The sequence below is a fragment of the Alosa sapidissima genome, chromosome 20, assembly GCF_018492685.1.
Source record: "Alosa sapidissima isolate fAloSap1 chromosome 20, fAloSap1.pri, whole genome shotgun sequence".
Taxonomy (NCBI): domain Eukaryota; kingdom Metazoa; phylum Chordata; class Actinopteri; order Clupeiformes; family Clupeidae; genus Alosa; species Alosa sapidissima.
Genome location: NC_055976.1, coordinates 31,657,578 through 31,677,659, shown reverse-complemented (window position 1 = coordinate 31,677,659; position 20,082 = coordinate 31,657,578). Strand labels below are relative to the sequence as shown.

Here is a 20,082-nt window from a genome sequence, read left to right as displayed (position 1 = left end):
TCCAAGTTCGGTAACCAGGCAGGCAGGGATAAAACAGGCAAAAGTGTCCAAAGCACAATCCAAAAGGCAGGTCAGAAAACATGGTCCAAGTCGTAGCACAGGTCATTCAAAAATCAGAAAGCGACAATACAGTACCAAATACAGAATCCAAAATCACAGTTGGGAAAAACAATGGGTCATACACGAAATGCATATAATCACAACTTAGTATGTTTAATGAGTTACAAACAATACCTCACACTGAGGCCAGCCAAGAGAGTCTCTAAAATAGTCTACGGCTCATTAGTGCATTACTTTCAGCTGTTCAAAACTCCGGTTGGCTCTCAAGGGGGTGTGGTCAGCAGCGGGCTGTGAGCAGCAGAGACTGGGGCCACATTTACACATAGCCGGGTATTTAGAGAAACGAATATCCCCCCCCCCCCCCCCCCTCCGTTTTCAATAATAACATTGTGCACACAACATTGTTTTAAAAAAACTTGTAATTTACATCAACCCGCATAAATACGCTGTCAAGCGCCATAATAACTATGCCAAACCTATGGGTGGCAGTGAGGGAAAGGAATAAAGCCATGCTGGCCAATCAAAATCCTCAGAATCGACACATCGATGTTGGTAGGCAATGCACCTGCGTCTTGGAAGGGAAAGCTGCAGTAAAAATGCTGACCTCCGTGCGATCCTTCGCCTCTGCTCCTCCATGTAGAGCAGTTGTTACAAATGCAAACAGGCCAGAAGCGTTTGCACAAAAGTAAAAATTAGTAGCACCTTAAAAGCATCCATGATAATCCTGATCAGTAGTCAAAGAAACTGTAAACATCAGGCGCTCACATGATGTTAAGGATTTTCTGGCGCATGATGTGACGTTTAAGAAGCTAAAACGCCGTTTATCCCTGTTGACACGGCAGCACATAACCGGCGTTATCAGAAATCTCCACTTTGGCCGGAGGTTTTAGAAATAATCGTTTTCTGTGATAAAAACGGGGTTTTGGTGTAAACGAGAGGCCAAACCGCAGGGAAATATCTGCGTTCTCCCTTTGTGTAAACGGGGTCCGATAAAGGCAATTCTATCCACTGCATTCTCCATCATGTCCGGCATCATTTTAAGTTAGCTTACAAAATCAAGAGTTTGGCATTGCTATGACGTCAGGTTTGAGTGTGTGACTTTTAATGGGAGCAAGTGAGGAGGAGAGAGAAATCACAAGAGAGTAACAAGCCCGTTCATTTAAAAATGCCATAGCTGTGCTACACAATACCGTGGGTGCATTATTTCCACCATATTCATATTCTCCTGTTTTATTGAGTGAGTCAGTTGTGTGAGGAGGAAAGGGTGAGGAAAGATGCAAGCTAGGAGAGGCCAGACACTAGAAACACACACCTTGTTGCGAACAGCATCTTACTGCAAAACAACACTGTCATTCTTAAAAGTATCAATATAAAATTGGGAATTGTGATGTGTAATTTCAGGGCATTGCAGTGCACCGTTTTTATTATTTTTTTTGGAAGGGGGGGCCGATATAAAAGCATTGTTGACAGTGTCTCGTTCTTGTTCTTCTGCTGAGACGAGCAGCACTTTCTGTTGAGTCATTTTGTTTTGGTTCTGTGCGAGTTGCGTTAATCTATCTATGTTACCAGTTGTACGTTTTTATAAGTGTCAACGGAAAGGCGGTGTAGGAGTAAAAAAACACAAACGCTAAATGAAGTGATTTTAAAACTCACCTGTTCTTTCACTCTCTCAATCACAGATTCACTTTTGTGAAAAAATCACGTTCGATTTTTGAGACATAAGTGTTAAAAAGTTGTAAAAATCGATTTTCTATGTCTAAAGACGTTTCCATTTTCAACTGCAAATATGGGCCAATCCACGGACAACTAAAAGGCATTACGAGGAACGTAAAGAGGGCACTTGATGACGCACAAGCCAGCAATATTTCTGATGATTTATTGGTGTGAAGTTTCATGCACAATGACAAACAGGAGTGCAACATTCTCGAAAAACAATAAGCAGAGTTGACTGCCATAACATCAGTGAAAAACATTACTGCAGGCTTCAACGTGGCTGTTTCCGATTAAAAATGTCAAACAAATTTAGCCTACATAGGAACTCACGAATGCAGTTTGCATACCGCTTTGTCCTTCTCCATATTTTGATCTACCCAAAACCTGAAGTGATTCCATATTGTCTTCAAGTTATTAGGGCTTGTCTCTCTCATGTCGCACAGGTTCATTGTGTTGTCCTCCATTTGTTGGCAAAACACCAGCAGCACAGCAGCCGATTGAAAGTTTCCAGTGTGTGAAATTGGTGGGAATTTTCTTTTTAGCTTTCGCAATGCGTACTGCACTTTCGGAATTCTTTATTTTCATTTTCTGCTTGTTTGTGGGTTTTGTTACATCTATCTTTTTTATTTGTTTAATTTGTTTAAAATGAAGTGTGCATATTTGATTAAAATAGATTCCCTATTTTAGTTTTCAGGACTTGTGTTGGTTTCCAATTGATTGTGCAATCGATTTTCAAACGTCAAGTGACAGCCCTAGTGTGTGTGTGTGTGTGACACTGTAATGTGTCCTGTGTACAAGGCTGCCTAAAAGTGATGATTTACACGTCTCTCAGTTCGATCCCTGTTTCTGGGTAGTGACAGTAACTTCTATCTAATTTTGGGCGAAAAGGTTTTATCTGGAAAACTAAATGAACAGCAAGCAATTTCAAAATCATGTCACCTGTCATGTGTGTGTGTCTGTGATCCGGTGTTCCAGTTTAGATGGTGAGCAGTTTAACTTGTGATATTTGCATAAAATCTGTGAATATTCAACAACACTCTGCCTACTTGTTAACAGCTTTGCTCTGCCTCCGCCCCTCGAGTGCCGGGAGATTCACATTTTCACAAGCCCACAGTGAGACAGAATACAAAGAAAGATCTTGCCGAAAACACGCGGAAATCACCGGTTCATGTATAATGCATGTCCGCTTAAGCATTATCCACACAAAATGCAAAGTGTCAAAGTAAAACAACGAAGGTTTTGTTGGGTTTCGAACATAAGTCTTGCGGAGGCAAAATGTACATTGCATCAGCACTACCACTACACCACAGAAAGACGAGCAGTCATTTCAATGCCATCATCAACCATCATTAATCTATAGTGCTAGTCTACTAGCTAGCTACCTAGCTACTGATATCCTGTCCATGTTAACTGGTGACATGACACCGAATGCAAGCCTTGAATAATGCAGATTAATTTTGCCTCACATACCAAAACAGTTACAACAAACTGCATGCATGACCCCACTTCAGACGTTTTTTTTTTGTGGTCAGATTATACATCGTGATTATAATGCGCAAAAATAATGATCACGTGTGGGCCTCGAACTGCTCACTAAAATGGCAAGCTAGCAGTTAGGCCACCCTGCTAACCAGTTGCACCACTGGTTATTTTGCATCTCTATGATAGCATGGTGTTCCCATTAAATGAATGGGTACGCCTATGTTGTCTTGTGACAGTTTATTTGTCAATCGATCAAGATATTTATTATAGCAAACACATGTAGGCTACGTGAACGCTGCTTGAGGCTATGTGGGAATCTGAAACAGCATCATCTATCATCAAACTCTCTCGGTAGCTACTGTCATGGAAAAAGTATCCACTTTCCGAACCTCCAACCCAATTAGCACTCTGATGTCAAAGACCCGCAGGAGAACACCAAGACAAGAGATGTTGAAGACTGTTGATCCTTTATTCGCCGTATTGCAGTGAAAATACAATCCAAACAGCGTCAGGACTGGACCGTCAAGCAATAAGCGATGAGTTGCAGCTGCCACCCCGATGAGATCTGATCTGAGCGTGCCTGTGCTCTGTCTTTTATACTCCTGGGGGCCTGGGAGGCGTTTCCATCACCGGGAACGTCACCAGGCCCCTTTTAGCCAATCAGAACGTTTCGGGACTTGAGATATTGGTGGAAAACCCCTCTCATCTGTACATTAAAAAATGTGTGTTGCTGGGCAGAATACATGTAGTCAAGTTCTATGTGTAATCTGTTGCCAGGCAGGGTATGTGTTTGTTTGGTTCTATGTGTCACCTGATTTCTCTTTCCCTCCGGGAAATTCCTGCATTTCTTAGCCCCCTTTGTTTCTGCCCATCTGTGTCTCTTAGCCCTCTTTGTTTCTACCCTTCTGGAAAGTCCCGTTTACTTCACTTCTTGGCCTTTGACGGTTCAGTCCCATGCAGGGCTTGAAAACGAAATTATTTTTCAAACGTTCCGTTCCGAACGGTTCAGGTAGGCCTATGTTTAACGTTTTCGTTCTTGCATGCGTTCCGCCACAAACATATCGGTCCTGAACCGGTTCGGAACGCAAAATATCGTTCGTTCTTAAAGTTCCGGCAGTGTTTGGCGGGCTTATCAAGTCTATTTTTGTGGACTTTACCTTAGATGAGACGTACTCATTATTTCCCCTTGATTTAGCCTGTAGCTATGCCCAAAAATAATAAATCACAGGCGGCATCCAAAAACATTCAGATGGGCTATCCATCCCATAGCCAGACTTACTGTAGGCCTAACCTATTCTTATCAAAAATATTTCTGGATACGTGCTAAACTCCTTACCTGATTGTAGCCTAAGTTTTATCCATATGGAGATCTTCAAAGGCTTGCGCTATACAGTAATTCCAACCCTGTTTATAAACGAACCTGTCTGTTGCTGACAAGGCCTATCTCATATTTCCTGTTTAACTCTTCTACATAGAATAGGCTACAATTGCGCAAACATTTCAAATCCAGACTTTAAAACAAAAAGGCGTGGACAGGCAAAATAGGTTATTACGCATAGGCTACAAACAATTTCCAAATCAGTTTCAGTAGCCTACGCTACGAGCTGGCCTAAGATCCGAAGTGGCAGACGGATAGGTTACATTACAACAGCAAGACAAAATATACACATTTGGACCAAAGGTCCATTTATTCATTTTTTTTTTTTCCAACTGCAGAAATCAAATTATTAGGCTGTTCGCCTACTGTAGTTGGCTACATAGTGGCTTGTTAGCTCACATTAACAGTGTAGATGCGGGCTTGTTTTTCGCACAACCGGAAATAGTCTCCCTGACATAGGATATGCTTTTGTGAAATTTTATCAAATATATAGAGGACCAAAAAAACCATTATTAACCGGTTTTGTGGATTTCAGAATAACGTTTCTGTTCCGGAACAGTTGAAGACCATTTTGTTTTCGTTTCCGTTTCCGCTCCTCGTAAAATTCCGTTCGTTTTCGGTTTTCGTTCGTTCGTTCGTTCGGAGCCCTGGTCCCATGACAGTCTCATGCAGTCTCATGACTTTCAGTAATATTGAACATATGCATCACCAACACTCTTACAGTAAATGGAATCATTTCTAATAAACTAATGCATGCAGTATAATGTCCTAGTAAAATCACCACACTACATCAAAGTTTTGTAATCCATAAATATGCTACCATGATGACCATTTTCTGTCGTCAAATTAGGACCAACAAATTAAATAATATAAGTCTAACTCAGAAAAAAAAAAAATCATATGATCACTTCAAATCACAGCTCACTGCATAACTTCACCGAGACTAAGATAACAATAAGTTCTGATAACTTTTGCACATGACTGTGTTTTATAGTATTAACCCCCAAAACGGAATAAAGTGTTAGTGGGGACATGTCAGTTTGTTGTACATCAGTTAGGTTTTGGTATGTGAGGCAAAGATGAACCTACTTTGTTGTTTTGAGGCTTGCATATGGCCATGTTAAATTGTGATGGCACCAGTTAACATGGGCGTATATTTCTCACATATGTTAACCTGTGTTAACTTTGACTAAAAGTGCAATATATACATACAAATCCTGCATTGATTTCAACGGCTCGTAGTGTAGTGGTATAGACGATATTGAAGCTAATCCGATCCTCTTTCTTGTCCATGCGTGGTTCGAATCCCAGCTAGTTTTATTTTTTTTCCATTCATTCAGTATGTCATATTTGTGGATAATGCTTAAACGGACATGTTTTAGACATACACTGGTGATGTTTTCAGCGATATCCGTTATATTGTCTCACTTAGAAACACTTTGTGAAAATGTAGCCTAAACCTGCACTATCAGAGGCAAAGCAGATTCAGAAGTAGGCAGGGTCTTGTTGAATATTCACTGATTTTATGCAAATATCACCAGTTAAACTGCTCACCATCTAAACTGGAACACCGGTTCTTGACACTATGGAGCTGCAGGAGAACATCTGGACGTCACAAAAGGTGTGTGAGTGTACGTAACGATAATCATGTTGTAACCAGGCATCAGAGTTGTGCTTATGCCTAGAAATTATGAGAGTGTATAATTTGACTGACAACAGCCATGAATATCGACTTTAGTGGGCTGTAATGATATGCGATTCGAAACCTAAATCTTGACACGCAAATCGTCGTGACTCACATTTGTTTAAAACTCTTCCATTCAAGTTGACTGATCATCTCAATACCAACGTTTCACAAAAGGGCCTGTCCCAAGGATATCAAGTATTACCTTGAAACTTAAACACACATAGGGAAACTGAACAGTCCAATCAGTAGACTATGATAAGCTAGCCAACTATGCTACTTTGTTTACATTATGTGACCCTGCAAGGCGAAACCAGCCGCTTTGCGCACGGTGCTATTTTGAGAAAATCCACGATAAACAAATGTACAGGTTAAAATGTCGAATTTCATGTTTTCGCATAATTCGTCAGTATACAGTCTACACTTTAATATTATGAACAAATTTCATGGTAAAACATTTAATTTTGACTGTTTAACCCTCTCTGTAATAACAGTACTATCACACGTGACAATTTACTTAAATAGGTGATTTTCTCTTCTGGCGTATCGTGACTAGCCTGGTAAGGGAAGTCTTCCCGAATGTCCGGCCGATAACATGGGCGCGTGTGACGTATGTCCCCGAGGTGGCCCCAAATGCAATGGGGTGAACTTGGGAAACTTTTGTCGGCCATTTAGGACCCCAACTGCCATATGGGTCGGACTGTGGGGAAACCTTCGGACACATAGGAAACCATGTGTTACCACCTGAAATCCTCCCGGGGGAGCTCTAAAGCCACAATAAGCTCAGGGAGACATCCGGGACACCTTCGGACAACTGGGTTCTTGGTTCTTCTTATCTCGAGGGCAAGGGACTAAAATCACCTTTTCAACCTCTCAGCGAGCTCTGGGCCACGGGGGGGATTCTACCTGATGTGCCAAATGTCTCTTGAGGGCCATTTGGGCTACCTTCTGCCATCGCATTTTCGGATGGGGGTGCATGGGGCTGCCCATCCCCCAACCCCCAGGGACATTTGGGGCTGTCCCAGATGTCCCAAAGACTGATAGTGCGCCAGGAGGCCTGCCGAAGCCCCTGCTTTAACCCTGTCGCTACCAAATCAACAGGGGTGCCTAGTAAGAGTCTGAGGGTCACCAAAAAGTGTCTCTCTGCGTCCTAAAAGCGCCCCCTGTTTTAGGTACTCCGATCGGAGCGGCGTTCGCCGAGGGCTCCGGTGGCTCAGAGTCCAACACCAAGCTGGCTGGAAAACTCTGTACGAGGCACTTTGACCCCAGGAGCATTTTAACACATATTTGACCTCGTGACCTCATACTAGACCCCCAGGGCTGTCTCTGTGCAAAGTTTGGTGTCTCTAGCCCCTACTGGGGAGGAGCTGTGAGCCCTAAAAGATTTAAAAAGTTAAAAAATCCAAGGCAGGGGGGCAGGGTTAAGGACTGGAGAGAGGGGACAGGGGGCCAGGGGGGAATCCACCGGTCTGGTGAGAGAGGGGAGAGGGGACAGGAAGCCAGGGGGGAATCCAAGGCGCCGGGACTGGCGCGGCTGCCGGCTTCAGGCTCCATGTCCCTGCAACCCGGCTCAGGCGCACCAGGGGTGCCGTATCCGGAGTCAGTCTGCAGAAAGAGTGATAAACAAAGGGTTAGCGGGAAAGGCCAAGCAGTCAGAGACAGAGAGGTGGAGATATGTCGGTGCTGGACTTACCCTTTCCTTGGCCGCCTCCTCGACGGAGCTGCCGGACTCTTCATACGGCACCTCCTGGTCGCTGGAGCTTGAGAAGGAAGCCCTCCGCTTCCTCATGCCCAACATGGAGCTGCAGCATGCTGCCAGGTAGGCCTCAAGCGAAACGCTGGCGGACGCAGGCTGCGGCTGGCTGACGCTGGCCAAGGCTTGGCTCCTCTGCCGGGAGGTTTCAAGCTCCCGGCAGAGGGACCTCACCTTGGCCTTCCAGTGTCCGCAGTCTTGGCAGGAGGCTGAGGCAGTGGCGGAGGTGGAGGAGGAGGGGAGCTCTTCTAGGTCCAGCTCGGAGACCATTGGTGGTTGGGGTCTCGTCGATCTTAAAGCTCCGAGCTGGCTGAGAGCCTTCCGCCTTTTCGTCTCCTCCACCAGGCGTAGTCTCTCCACCGCCGTCATCTCAGGGTGCCCGCTTGATAGGTGCTTATCTAGTCTTGAGCTCCGGTAAGGGCAGCCTGGCAAGGGGCAGGGCTCTGTTCTAATTAAAATTCTGCCAGTCCCCAGCTGGAGCAGGATGGCCCTCGCAATGGTTGGTGATGTGGTGCCCGCGGGTCAAATGGTTGGCCAAGGCGGCATAAAGCCGCTGGCATATCGGGCAGAATGCTGACTGCTTCGGTCTAGTCATGGTCCAATCTGAAAAATATTTGAGTCAGCCCCTTTTATATCGTGCTCTTGAAAAATATTTTTGCACGGTTAAATCATCTAATATTTTTTACAAAATACTTTGCACGGTGTAATTTTCTCCTATTTTTTGACTTTGACCTTGAAATATTTTTGCATGGTGTTTTCTGAGGTAAATGTTATGTTTTCTGAGGTAAATTACATGTTTTCTGTCATATACCTGTGATTTACCTGTGTTTTACCTCAGAAAACATAAAGTTTACCTCAGAAAACATATAGTTTACCTCAGAAAGCACGTAATAAGCACCCCATTCAAATACAGTGTTAGATTAGATTATTAGCATAGCTAACCTGTCAGGATCACACTTGCTACCGCTGGCTAGCATGCTACTTACATCTTGGAGTGATCCAAGATGGCGGCGCGTACACACGCAGCGACCTCTCTCTGTCCCAACCGTACGGTGTTTTGTTCGTTTAAAACGCTGCAAAAGCAAGTTTTGCAGCGTTCTGGACTTTGCAACAGAGACGCTAAAGGAACTCGGACTACTCCGGCCTGCAACAACACCGGACTCGCCTGCTACTCCTCCCCCGGAAAGAAAGCGTCGGAAGCGGTGTGCGAGGAAGCAGAAGAGGGGCAAGCGCGGAGGCTGGTCTACACTACACACAAAGGAGCATACAAAGCCACCCCCCTCCCCCACATTGGACTTTCAGACCATATCACTGTTATGCTAATGCCTGCATACAGACAAAGGGTAAAAGCGAACAAACCGGTTCGTAAGCAGGTAAAAGTGTGGCCTGAGGGAGCCTCCGATGCTCTCCAAGACTGCTTTGACACAACAGACTGGGAAATGTTTAAGCAGGCAGCCACTTACAACAACCGGACAGACATAGAGGAGTATACAGACACTGTAACCTCTTACATCACCAAGTGCATCGATGATGTGACCCACACAAAAGACATCATCACTCGGGCTAACTGGAAGCCATGGCTGACAGGGGATGTCCTTAGGCTGCTGAGGGCCAGAGACAAAGCCTACAGAGCTGGGGATGAAGCTGGCATGAGAACAGCGAGAGCCAACCTGTCCCGTGGCATCAAGGAAGCAAAAAAGGAATACACTCACAAGATAACCACCCACTTCAAAGACAGCAGGAACGCACAAAGCCTATGGCAGGGCATTCAGGCCCTCACGGACTACAAGCCCGCACCACAGAGCTGTGAGAGCAACATCCCTCTGCTCAACAACCTGAACCGCTTCTTTGCTCGCTTCGAAGCACAAAACAGCACCTGCCCACAGAAGACCCATCCCCCTCTACATGAGCAGCCCCTGTGCCTCTCTGCCGACAGCGTGAAGAGGACACTTGCTGCTATCAACACCCGTAAGGCAACAGGTCCAGACAACATCCCAGGTCGTGCGCTGAAGGACTGCGCAGGGGAGCTTAAGGATGTCTTCACAGACATCTTTAACACTTCCCTGAAGCAAGCCATCGTCCCATCATGTTTCAAAGCTGCCACCATCATACCTGTGCCGAAGAAAACTGCTCCATCCTGCTTCAATGACTACCGCCCTGTGGCACTGACACCCATCATCATGAAGTGCTTTGAGCGGCTTGTCATGTCACATATCAAATCCATTCTCCCCCCCACCCTGGACCCCTTCCAGTTTGCATACCGAGCCAAGCGGTCTACAGAGGATGCAATCTGCTCTGCCCTCCACCCAGCCCTCACCCACCTGGAAAAAAGAGACTCATATGTGAGATTGCTGTTTATAGACTTCAGTTCTGCATTCAACACCATAATACCACAACAACTCATCTGCAAACTTGACAAACTGGGACTCAGTACCTACCTCTGCAACTGGCTTCTGGACTTCCTCTGTCAGAGGCCCCAAGTAGTATGTGTTGGCAACAATACCTCAAGCAGCATCACACTGAGCACAGGGGCCCCCCAAGGCTGCGTGCTCAGTCCGCTGCTCTTCACCCTGCTGACGCATGACTGCACTGCAACCTACAGCAACAATCACATAGTGAAATTTGCTGACGACACAACTCTGGTGGGTCTCATCACCAAGGGCGACGAGACTCAATACAGGCTGGAGGTCGACCATCTGACCACGTGGTGCAGGGACAACAACCTCCTGCTGAACGTCAGCAAGACCAAAGAGATTGTTGTTGACTTCCAGAGAGGTCACACCCAACACCTGCCACTGACCATCGACGGTGCTGTGGTGGAGAGAGCGAGCAGCACCAAATTCCTGGGGGTGCACATCAGTGAAGACCTCTCCTGGACCACCAACACTGCATTACTGGCGAAGAGAGCTCCGCGCCGCCTGTACTTCCTGCGGAAACTCAGGCGAGCAAGTGCTCCACCAGCCATCATGACCACATTCTACCGAGGCACCATTGAGAGCATCCTCTCCAGCTGTATCGCTGTGTGGGGCGGAAGCTGCACTGAATACAACAGGAAAGCCCTGCAGCGCATAGTGAACACAGCTGGAAGGATTATTGGTGCTTCACTCCCCTCCCTGAAGGACATTTACACCACCCACCTCACCCGCAAGGCGACCAAAATTGTGAGTGATGCAAGTCACCCCGCTCACAATCTGTTTGATCTACTGCCCTCTGGGAAGAGGTACAGAAGCCTGCGCTCCCGCACTACCAGACTCACCAACAGCTTCATACACCAAGCTGTAAGGATGCTGAACTCTCTCCCTCCTCTCCCCCCTCCACCCTCAGCTACATAACATCCTGGACATTGGACCCACAATGGCCGCCTGCACTACTCCACTTGCACACTTGTACACTTTACAACTTGTTGTTGTTGTCCTGAAAACACAACACTTCTGCTGCTCTTACATAACTTGCACCACTATGCCACTTTCTTTCTTACTTAGGTCAAACAGAACTACCCAAGCCTTTTATTGGCCTGACTTTGCACTAGTATTTTATTGACTGTCTATGCACAATTTCAACCAAATTTTGCTGCTCTTATTTTTTTCATTATTATATGTGCCCTCTTATTTACTTATTTACTTACTTTTTTGTTTACTTGAATGTTATGTTTGTCTGTGGACTTAAATTGGTAAAATATGTCTTGTCTTCACCGTGGGATAGTGAGAAACGTAATTTCGATCTCTTTGTATGTCTGGAACATGTGAAGAAATTGACAATAAAGCTGACTTTGACTTTGACTACTGCTAGCTATAAGCTACCAACCTTGCTAGTATGCTAGCTAGCATTAGCATGCTAACTAGCGGTAGCATGCTAGCTAGCATAGCTAACCTGCCAGGATCACACTAGCATGCTACCGCTAGCTAGCATGCTAATGCTAGCTAGCAAGCTATAAGCTACCAATGGCTAGCACTAGCTACCGCTAGCCCGCTAACTAGCATGCTAGCTAGCGGGAACTAGGAAGGGATCTTTAATATCACAAATGTGTCTTGGTTATTGCCCATAAAAAATCACAGTTGCTTTGGTGCTATCAATATGAAATCAACATATGTTTAACAACGGGATATTACGAACGAGGTGGACTAGGTTGGGAGTCGGTGGGTTATTGTCAGAAGGAGATAAGTGGCCTGAAACGTACAAGGTATCCCTCTTCCCGCTGGCGAACGCTAGGTGCTAGAGGGTCGGGACCAAGACACAAGGCACCGCCTCAAGGCCCCCAACAAATGTTCCAATGCTGGAGTCTCTGAGTCACCCACAAGAAAAAACACACAGGAAAAACATACAAAAAGTTGACCACTTACAGTTCAGAGATAGCATTGAGGGTGTTAGCATGGTGCTAGGAGACTGAAACTCAGGTCAGACACTCGGCCCATGACCCCCATGAAGCGTGTACAGTTTCGTCCCTCTAGCTGCAGCACAAAGTGTTGTGCCAGCAAAAATGTCTAAATTTCCTAAATGGCCAGAGACATTTGGCATACCTGGGTCAGGGACATTCGGCATACCATTTTGGGAAATCTGAGAAACCAAGGGACATTCGGCATACCATTTCCCAGATGTCTCTGGCTATTAAAGGAAGCCCCAAAGCAAGACCAAAGCAAGTTTCAAAAACACACACATTTATTACAACACACAACAAACCACACACTGAACAAATCTAAAGCACACACTAAACTAATTCTAAAGCACACACCACATCTAAAATGTATAAAAGTTAAAGAGTTCAAGGGGCTGGCTCTGCGGCTGGCTCCAGGACTGGCGCGGCGGGCTTGCCCCTCCCTCTCTGGAGGTACCTCCTGGCTGTGGACTTCGATGGGCTCCAGTATTCCGGGGAGGTCACCAACGGGCTCAGTCACACCATGGGCACCACCCTGCGGACCTTTTTGGGAGTCTGCAGAAAGAGTGACAAACAAAGGGTTAGCGGGAAAGGCCGAGCAGTCAGAGACACAGAGGTGGAGATATGTCGGTGCTGGACTTACCGTTTCCTTGGCCGCCTCCTCTGCGGCCACCTCAGAGTCAGACGAGTCCCGGTCCAGCTCTCGGAGGGCCCGCTCCATGTCCTCGAGTTCCTCGTTGAGGACCGAGCTGCCGGACTCTTGGTAGCTGGAGGTGCTGGACCGGCGGTCCGTCTTCTTTGTCCGCTTCCTCGGGACGGAGGGTGTGGCCACGGAGGCGGGGGAGGAGGGCGCGGAGGTGGAGGCGGACGCCTTTTCATCCTCGCTGGAGGAGGAGGGGAGCTCCGGCTTCCGGCCGGCGTGGGAAAGCCTCTGCGCCGTCATTTTTTTGATGGCCATCTCCGAAGTGGTCGCGTCGAACCGCTCCCTCATCAGCCGGGACTCTGCGACGTTCAGGGAGAGGGCGTAAAATTTGTCGGCCGTTTTTGTGTCATGACACATGTATTGTGTCATGACATTGCGGATCTTTGATCCGTGCACCCTCTTGGCATAACTGGACACCGCCATTCTTATGTCGGTGTAGATGGGCCTCCCCGGTAGGCCCATGTTCCGATGGCTGTTCATATCCTTTGAAGGACCCCTGCCTGAAGTGAAAAAGAGCAGCTTGTTGTCCTTTCGAGGTTGGGGATGGGCCGTCCCCCTCATGGCCACCCAGTCCCCCAGCCAGAGGAAGAGCTGGGCTGCGTCGAAGGAGTGCGCCGTCTTGTGGTCGTCCACCTGCGGAGAGAGGAAAGATACAAAGCGCCATGAGACGTGTGCAATGCCGCGATCAAACGCAAGGAGACGGTTACATTGACGATGTAGCCCTCCTCGACGCAGCCCTGCTTCTCGGCCCATGTGGCAAAATACCCGTAGAACCTCTGCCTGTTGCCTATGCAGTTGTCCTCGGCTAGGGCTTCTGTTGCCTATGCAGTTGCCCTCGGCTAGGGCTTCTGTTGCCTATGCAGTTGCCCTCGGCTAGGGCTTCTGTTGCCTATGCAGTTGCCCTCGGCTAGGGCTTCTGTTGCCTATGCAGTTGTCCTCGGCTAGGGCTTCTGAAAACACAGAGAGGGTGCACGCAGAGGTTAACGTGCGCTCCCACAGGTGGGTGTGCCAGCGGTAGCATGCTAGATGTCCCTTAGTTTCTTAAATGTCCCTAGCTCCCGGTAGCCTGCTAGCTAGCGGGAGCTAGGGACATTTAAGAAACTAAGGGACATCTGAGACATTAAAGGCTTTGTACTTACTCAAACACTTGGGAATTTTCTTCCGGACCATTTCCCTGCAGATTTTGAGGTTGGCCGGGGAGACCACCCTGGTCATTTTCACCCTCTTCACCTCTATCTTCCTCAAGTCGCGGAGGGCCTTGTCCACCCCTCTGACCACCCCCACGATCTGGGTGTGGCTCAGTCGGCACAGCTTTGGCTTGGTGTCTTTGAAGTATTTTAGGAACTGCTGCACGTTTCTGAGGTAAAAGTTGACCGTCGTGACGGCTCTGTTCCCCTCCTGCAGCTTCTCCACCCAGCGCCTCAAGCCGCCGGGGTTGTCGAGGAAAAGCCAATTCCATACGTCTTTTTTCCTTTGAGCCAGGAAAAACAGGAAAGACCTCACCCTTGAGACTTTTGAGAGCGCCGTCTCCCTCGCTCTGCCGCTGCTCGCTGTGCCCGAGTGGTGGGCCTGGTATTCTGCCAGGTAGGCCTCGATTGACTCTGGAAATTTGATGTTTCGCAGGCCTGAGGCACGGCCCTTTCCCTTTGAGACATCCTCGAATTCTGTCTCGGTCGTGGCGGCGGCTGTTGTGGCGGTGGCTAGCTTGGCAGCGGCTAGCTTGGCGGCGGCTGGCGTGGCGGCGGCTGTTGTGGAAATTGGCTCTTTCTTGACAACCTGGGCTGGCACTGTTGGCGCGGCGGGCGATGGAGCGGTGACGTTTGGCGCACGCTGGCGGCGGCTGGTGGCCCCTCGCTGACCCCGGCGGCGGCTGGCGGTGGCTGGCGTGGGCGTCTTCGCCGACAACCCGGACGGCACAGGCTGAGGCTCAGGCTCCTCCTCCTCTGAGCCTTCGGGCTGCGGCGGCTCGACGTCAGGCTCGGCCGGCTCCTCCTCCTCCTCAGAAATCGGCGCTCCTGGCTGAAAAGACAGACGCACAAACACGCATTGTTTAGAAAAGACAAACGCACAAACACATTTTTTTCACAAGGTCGATGATGATGTCAATGGCTAAGGGAAATCTGGGAAACCAAGGGACATCCGGCATACCATTCTGGGACACGCCCCTTTCCTAGATGTCCCAAAATGGTATGCCGGATGTCCCTTCGTTTCCCAGATGTCCCTTGGCCATTGACATTAGCCATTGGACACTCACGTTCAACCGCCTCAGCCGTCTGGCCAAGGCTCGGCTCCTCCGCCGGGAGATCTCAAGCTCCCGTCCGAGGGATTTCACCTGGGCCTTCAGGCTCGCGTTCTCCCGCCTGACCGCGGCACATCCTGGCTCTTGACACTCGTCCGGGCCGCCTTCGTCAGCGACGACCTCGTCACCCTCATCGATGTCGAGCGTCGACACCATGGGTGGTTGGGGGTTGGAGGCTCTGAGGGCTCTGAGTAGGCTCAGAGCCTTGATGCGCTTGGCGTCTGCTGACAACTTCTCCCTCTCTGCCGTCGTGAGCTCAGAATGGCCGCCTGCCAGGTGCTTATCCAAGCGTGAGCTTCGATAGGAGCAGCTTGGCACTGGGCAGGGTTCTGTGCGGATGCGTATCCTGCCCATCCCCAGCTGGAGCAGGATGCTCCTCTCCGTTGAGTTGGTCACCTGGTGTCCTCGGGTCAGATGGTTTGCCAGAGCGGCATAAAGCCGGGGCCGCAGCTAGGAATACTGGATTAGGACTCCGGTTCTATTTTGTGGGTTTTCGGAACCAGGGCCATGATTAAGAGGGACGGCCGGGGGCATTCGTATTGCGCCGCTAGAGGTGAAATTCTTGGACCGGCGCAAGACGGACGAAAGCGAAAGCATTTGCCAAGAATGTTTTCATTAATCAAGAACGAAAGTTGGAGGTTCGAAGACGATCAGATACCGTCGTAGTTCCGACCGTAAACGATGCCGACCCTATTAGAAAGAGGTCGGACACAAGCTAATACTTTTTACAAAAAACTTTAATAACGTGATAATAACAAACAATGAAATTAAAGCATTAACTCATAAACAAAAAACTTTAATAACGTGATAATAACAAACAATGAAATGAAAGCATTAACTCATAAACAAAAAACTGGACTGCCTCCTTCCTGTCCTTTTCCAGGATGATGGTGTCATCAGTAGGCAGGGTAGGTTTAAATTTCCTCCACCACCTCCAGTCTCTTCTTTTTTTTCTCAGGAGATGTACTCGCACATTCCTCCTGTTGACAACTTGACTACAGTGTGGACACATTAATGTTTCTCTGTTCTTGCGAATGAGAGGAGGTGGAGGCGGTGGAACTGCGGAGGCTGGAGACTGTGTGATGGTGGCGGCTGCTGCAGGACCTGGAGACTGTGTGATGGTGGCGGCTGGTGCAGAGGCTGGAGACTGTGTGATGGTGGCAGCTGGTGCAGAGGCTGGAGACTGTGTGATGGTGGCAGCTGGTGCAGAGGCTGGAGACTGTGTGATGGTGGCAACTGGTGCAGAGGCTGGAGACTGTGTGATGGTGGCAGCTGGTGCAGAGGCTGGAGACTGTGTGATGGTGGCGGCTGGTGCAGAGGCTGGAGACTGTGTGATGGTGGCGGCTGCTGCAGGACCTGGAGACTGTGTGATGGTGGCAGCTGGTGCAGAGGCTGGAGACTGTGTGATGGTGGCAGCTGGTGCAGAGGCTGGAGACTGTGTGATGGTGGCGGCTGGTGCACGGGGTGGTGATTGGTGACTGTTAATATGCAGTAGAAACTGGTCCTTTCATATGATTGTGGCATTGCACTGAATGCAGTGAAAATGGGCAGACGTCCAGCAAGCCCGGCTACATTTACAGATGAAAACCCCTGTAAAACATGAATGTCTTCAGGAAATCTAATAATCATAGAATGTAATGGATGTACCACCTAGACCTATATGTAAGGGCATCGACTGCCTAAGTCTTATTAAACAAATAATTAAAGGGAAACTTGGCAGGATTTCCCCCTCTGCTGGAGAAATTGTGCATTATGCTATTTCAAACTGTGGGAAAAGGTAACGATAAAGCACATGGATTTGTTTACAAGCTAGCGAACGGTTAGCATAAGTTTGGCAGAACTATGTGGATGTTACAAGGTAAGAAACACGATTTAAAACGAGTTTCTTGTTTCTCACTTCTCTTTCCGGGACGGTAGTCGCAATGTTGCAAGGTTGGTTTTCCGCCTGGGGACGCTAGACGCAGCGGGGAAAGTCACCATTTTCACCGGAACAGGTCATTTAACCATCCAAATGATTTCTAAACGGGTTTATTACGTTGAAATAGTTGCCAAGTTCCCCTTTAAACAAAATAAATCAACAATGTGTCAATAATTATCCTTTATATGCATCTGGGACTGATGCTCAACATCAAGCATACAAATATTATCCATCACAACAAACCCTACCTTTGAATCGCACAGCAAGCTGCATGTGGTTATCCAGGTGAAGTCTCATCTTATACAAGACATTGGTGGTGTAACTGCAACATGGACATTTATACTCCTCTGTCAGCTCTAGCCACTAAAAAGAAATAAGCAGAGAAATCAGGCCAATTGCAAAAACTCTTCAGATTGACGTGGAATTGATGGGCTCATTACTATTCATGAGCTCGCCCAGTTGAGACCTTGCCGTAGGCCTATGCAAGGATGGCTGAATGTCAACGGACTTGTGCGCTATGCACAAATAGAACTTCAACAATGCATTTTGCCCAAGAACCCAGACTTGAGGATCAAATGGCTTCAGTTTATTTTTTGGAACAATGCCACAGGCTTTGCAAAAAGGTTGCTGTTGAAGCCTGGAGCAGGCTACCAGTGCCTGTAAGTAAAACGTAATTGTCAACTCAAGGAAGTGCTATGTTATTCAGGTTTAATGAACACGCTAGCCTAGCAGGTTTTATTTATGCACATTTGGACAATGCTAGCACTCGCTAGCCAAGCTAAGTTCATGCCATGAAGCTAAAATTAGTTGATAATAACAGTTGCTCCCCCCCGCCCAGCTGGCTCCTCCTCTGCTGCTGCCTCCTCCTCCTTAGTTGTTGAAATGGACACACAGATGACAACAAACAGAGAAAAGAGGGTTATTCTGGTACTCGGTCCTGCGCTACATTACTCTACATCTGGAACTTTCCAGCCTGCTTCACTCACCGCAGCCCGAGGGTAGGTGGCCTTCCGCCTGCCCTGTCCAGCCATCAGGGGAGGCAAAGATGGGGGCCCGGTGGCCCGCCTGAGATGCAAGGATTGCAGCCTCCCCCACCGCCGGGCACTCGCCAGTGCCCGAGTCAGCCTTTCAAAGAGTGAAACTAGTAATCTCATTACACTTTTCACATTTGCGATAGGGGTTTCCCCAACATTTCCCAACAGGCCAGAACTGCATTGAATTAACAAATATAAAAATTAAAATGTACTCACGTCGCCACTTTGGCCCGGACGCTGCGGACCTCTTGGCTAAGAGCCCAGGTCTCTTCGCCAACATCCTCCTCCTCCCCCGGTGCCTCCTGTTGGGGTTGGGGTGCCTCCCCCACCTGGCCTTCCTCCTGGGCGAGGTCCAGCGCTGTGGCCATTGGCACAGACGGGTTGGTGGCCCTCAGATCTGCCAGCAGTCTGAGGGCTTTCCTCTCCTTGGCCGACTTCAAAAGTCGCGCACGCTGCGCAGGGGTCAGCTCTGAGTGGCCCTTTAAGTGCTTGTCCAGCTGTGAGCTGTGGTATGCACAGCCCACAGCTGGACAAGGGTCACTCCTTATTGGCGTCCTCCCTGACGCCAAGTTTAGCAGAATCGCCCGCTCCTCTGTGTTTATCACCAAATGCCGTGTGACCAAGTGATAGGACATGGCCGTGTAGACGCGGCCACACACTGAACACTCATTCATTGTCGTCATGACTGAAAATAGACAAGAAATTCATTACAAAAATAGCATTGTTAGCATTTTAGGTACCAGATTAGCATTGCTAACATTGTTACTGCCGTGCATCTCCAGGCCTTTGCAAAGGATACCTGAATATGTTAAGAAAGAGTGAATGTTACCTAGGACTCCTGGGCGGTGGCCGTAGAGCGCGACCACAAAGGCCACGAGGTAACCGTAAAAACGGTTGCGGTTCGGGGTTGTGGGGTCCTTCTCCACGATGTCTGAAGAGACAATGTGGCAAAAGAGAACACAAAAATCGCTTTAGCACCTTGGACAAAACACACACACACACACATCACTTTGTCTGGAATACGTGCACGGCTGACAGGCGGCTGTGTCTCGCCACCTCCCGGCAGCGCAACATGTTTTTTGCAAAGATGATCCTGTCCATCTTTGCCGCCTTGACCTCCACCTGCCTCAGGACCACCTTCTTTCTGAGGTCCGCCAACACCTTCTTCAGAGTACGCCGCATCGCCACCACCTGCACGGCTGACAGGCGGCTGTGTCTCGGCGGCGTCTCTGAAAAGTATTGGAGGAACTGGGCGGCGTTGCGCAGGTAAAAATCTGCTGTGGTCACAGCTCGGTTGGAGGCCTCCACGTGGGCCGCCCATCTGCAGAAGCCCACGCATGAATTTACTCGCTGTTCACGTCAGGCTTGTGTACTACATTACCCATTTACAAACAATAGATTAGAAAGGCTGCACTTACTCCCGAATTTTTTGGTGGTCATCCATGAACCGCCATGACCACAGGTCGGTTTTCCCTTCCGACAAATAAAATAAAAATGAGCGCACCCTCAACGCCTTGGAGAGGACCGTTTCATAGGGCCGCACCCTCAACGCCTTGGAGAGGGCCGTTTCATAGGGCCTCACTCTTGACGCCTTGGAGAGGGCCGTTTCATAGGGCCGCACCCTCAACGCCTTGGAGAGGGCCGTTTCATAGGGCCTCACTCTTGACGCCTTGGAGAGGGCCGTTT

At 48.4% G+C, this 20,082-nt stretch overlaps 1 protein-coding gene across 1 annotated transcript; it reads right to left on the bottom strand.

Moving 5' to 3' along the window:
- Window positions 1–12,958: 12,958 nt before the first annotated feature.
- LOC121694073 lies at window positions 12,959–20,082 on the bottom strand. The gene is made up of 12 exons (XM_042073999.1): window positions 19,420–20,082; window positions 19,226–19,327; window positions 18,613–19,081; window positions 18,349–18,487; window positions 17,611–17,725; window positions 16,412–16,896; window positions 15,400–15,840; window positions 14,285–15,164; window positions 14,069–14,095; window positions 13,853–13,959; window positions 13,086–13,778; window positions 12,959–12,997 (listed from the first exon to the last, which is right to left on the bottom strand). The coding sequence occupies exons 1-12, from the start codon at window positions 19,733–19,735 to the stop codon at window positions 12,959–12,961; spliced, it is 3,813 nt and encodes a 1,270-aa protein (XP_041929933.1). The 5' UTR covers window positions 19,736–20,082.

Bases quoted from the DNA above. Each gene is read 5' to 3' on its own strand.
- LOC121694073 (XM_042073999.1), bottom strand. From the start codon at position 19,735: ATGCGTGGGCTTCTGCAGATGGGCGGCCCACGTGGAGGCCTCCAACCG. The intron at 18,488-18,612 runs GTGAGTACATTT...ACTCTTTGAAAG, and splicing joins GTCCGGGCCAAAGTGGCGAC to GCTGACTCGGGCACTGGCGA. The intron at 17,726-18,348 runs GTGAGTGAAGCA...ATTTCTTTTTAG, and splicing joins CCACCTACCCTCGGGCTGCG to TGGCTAGAGCTGACAGAGGA.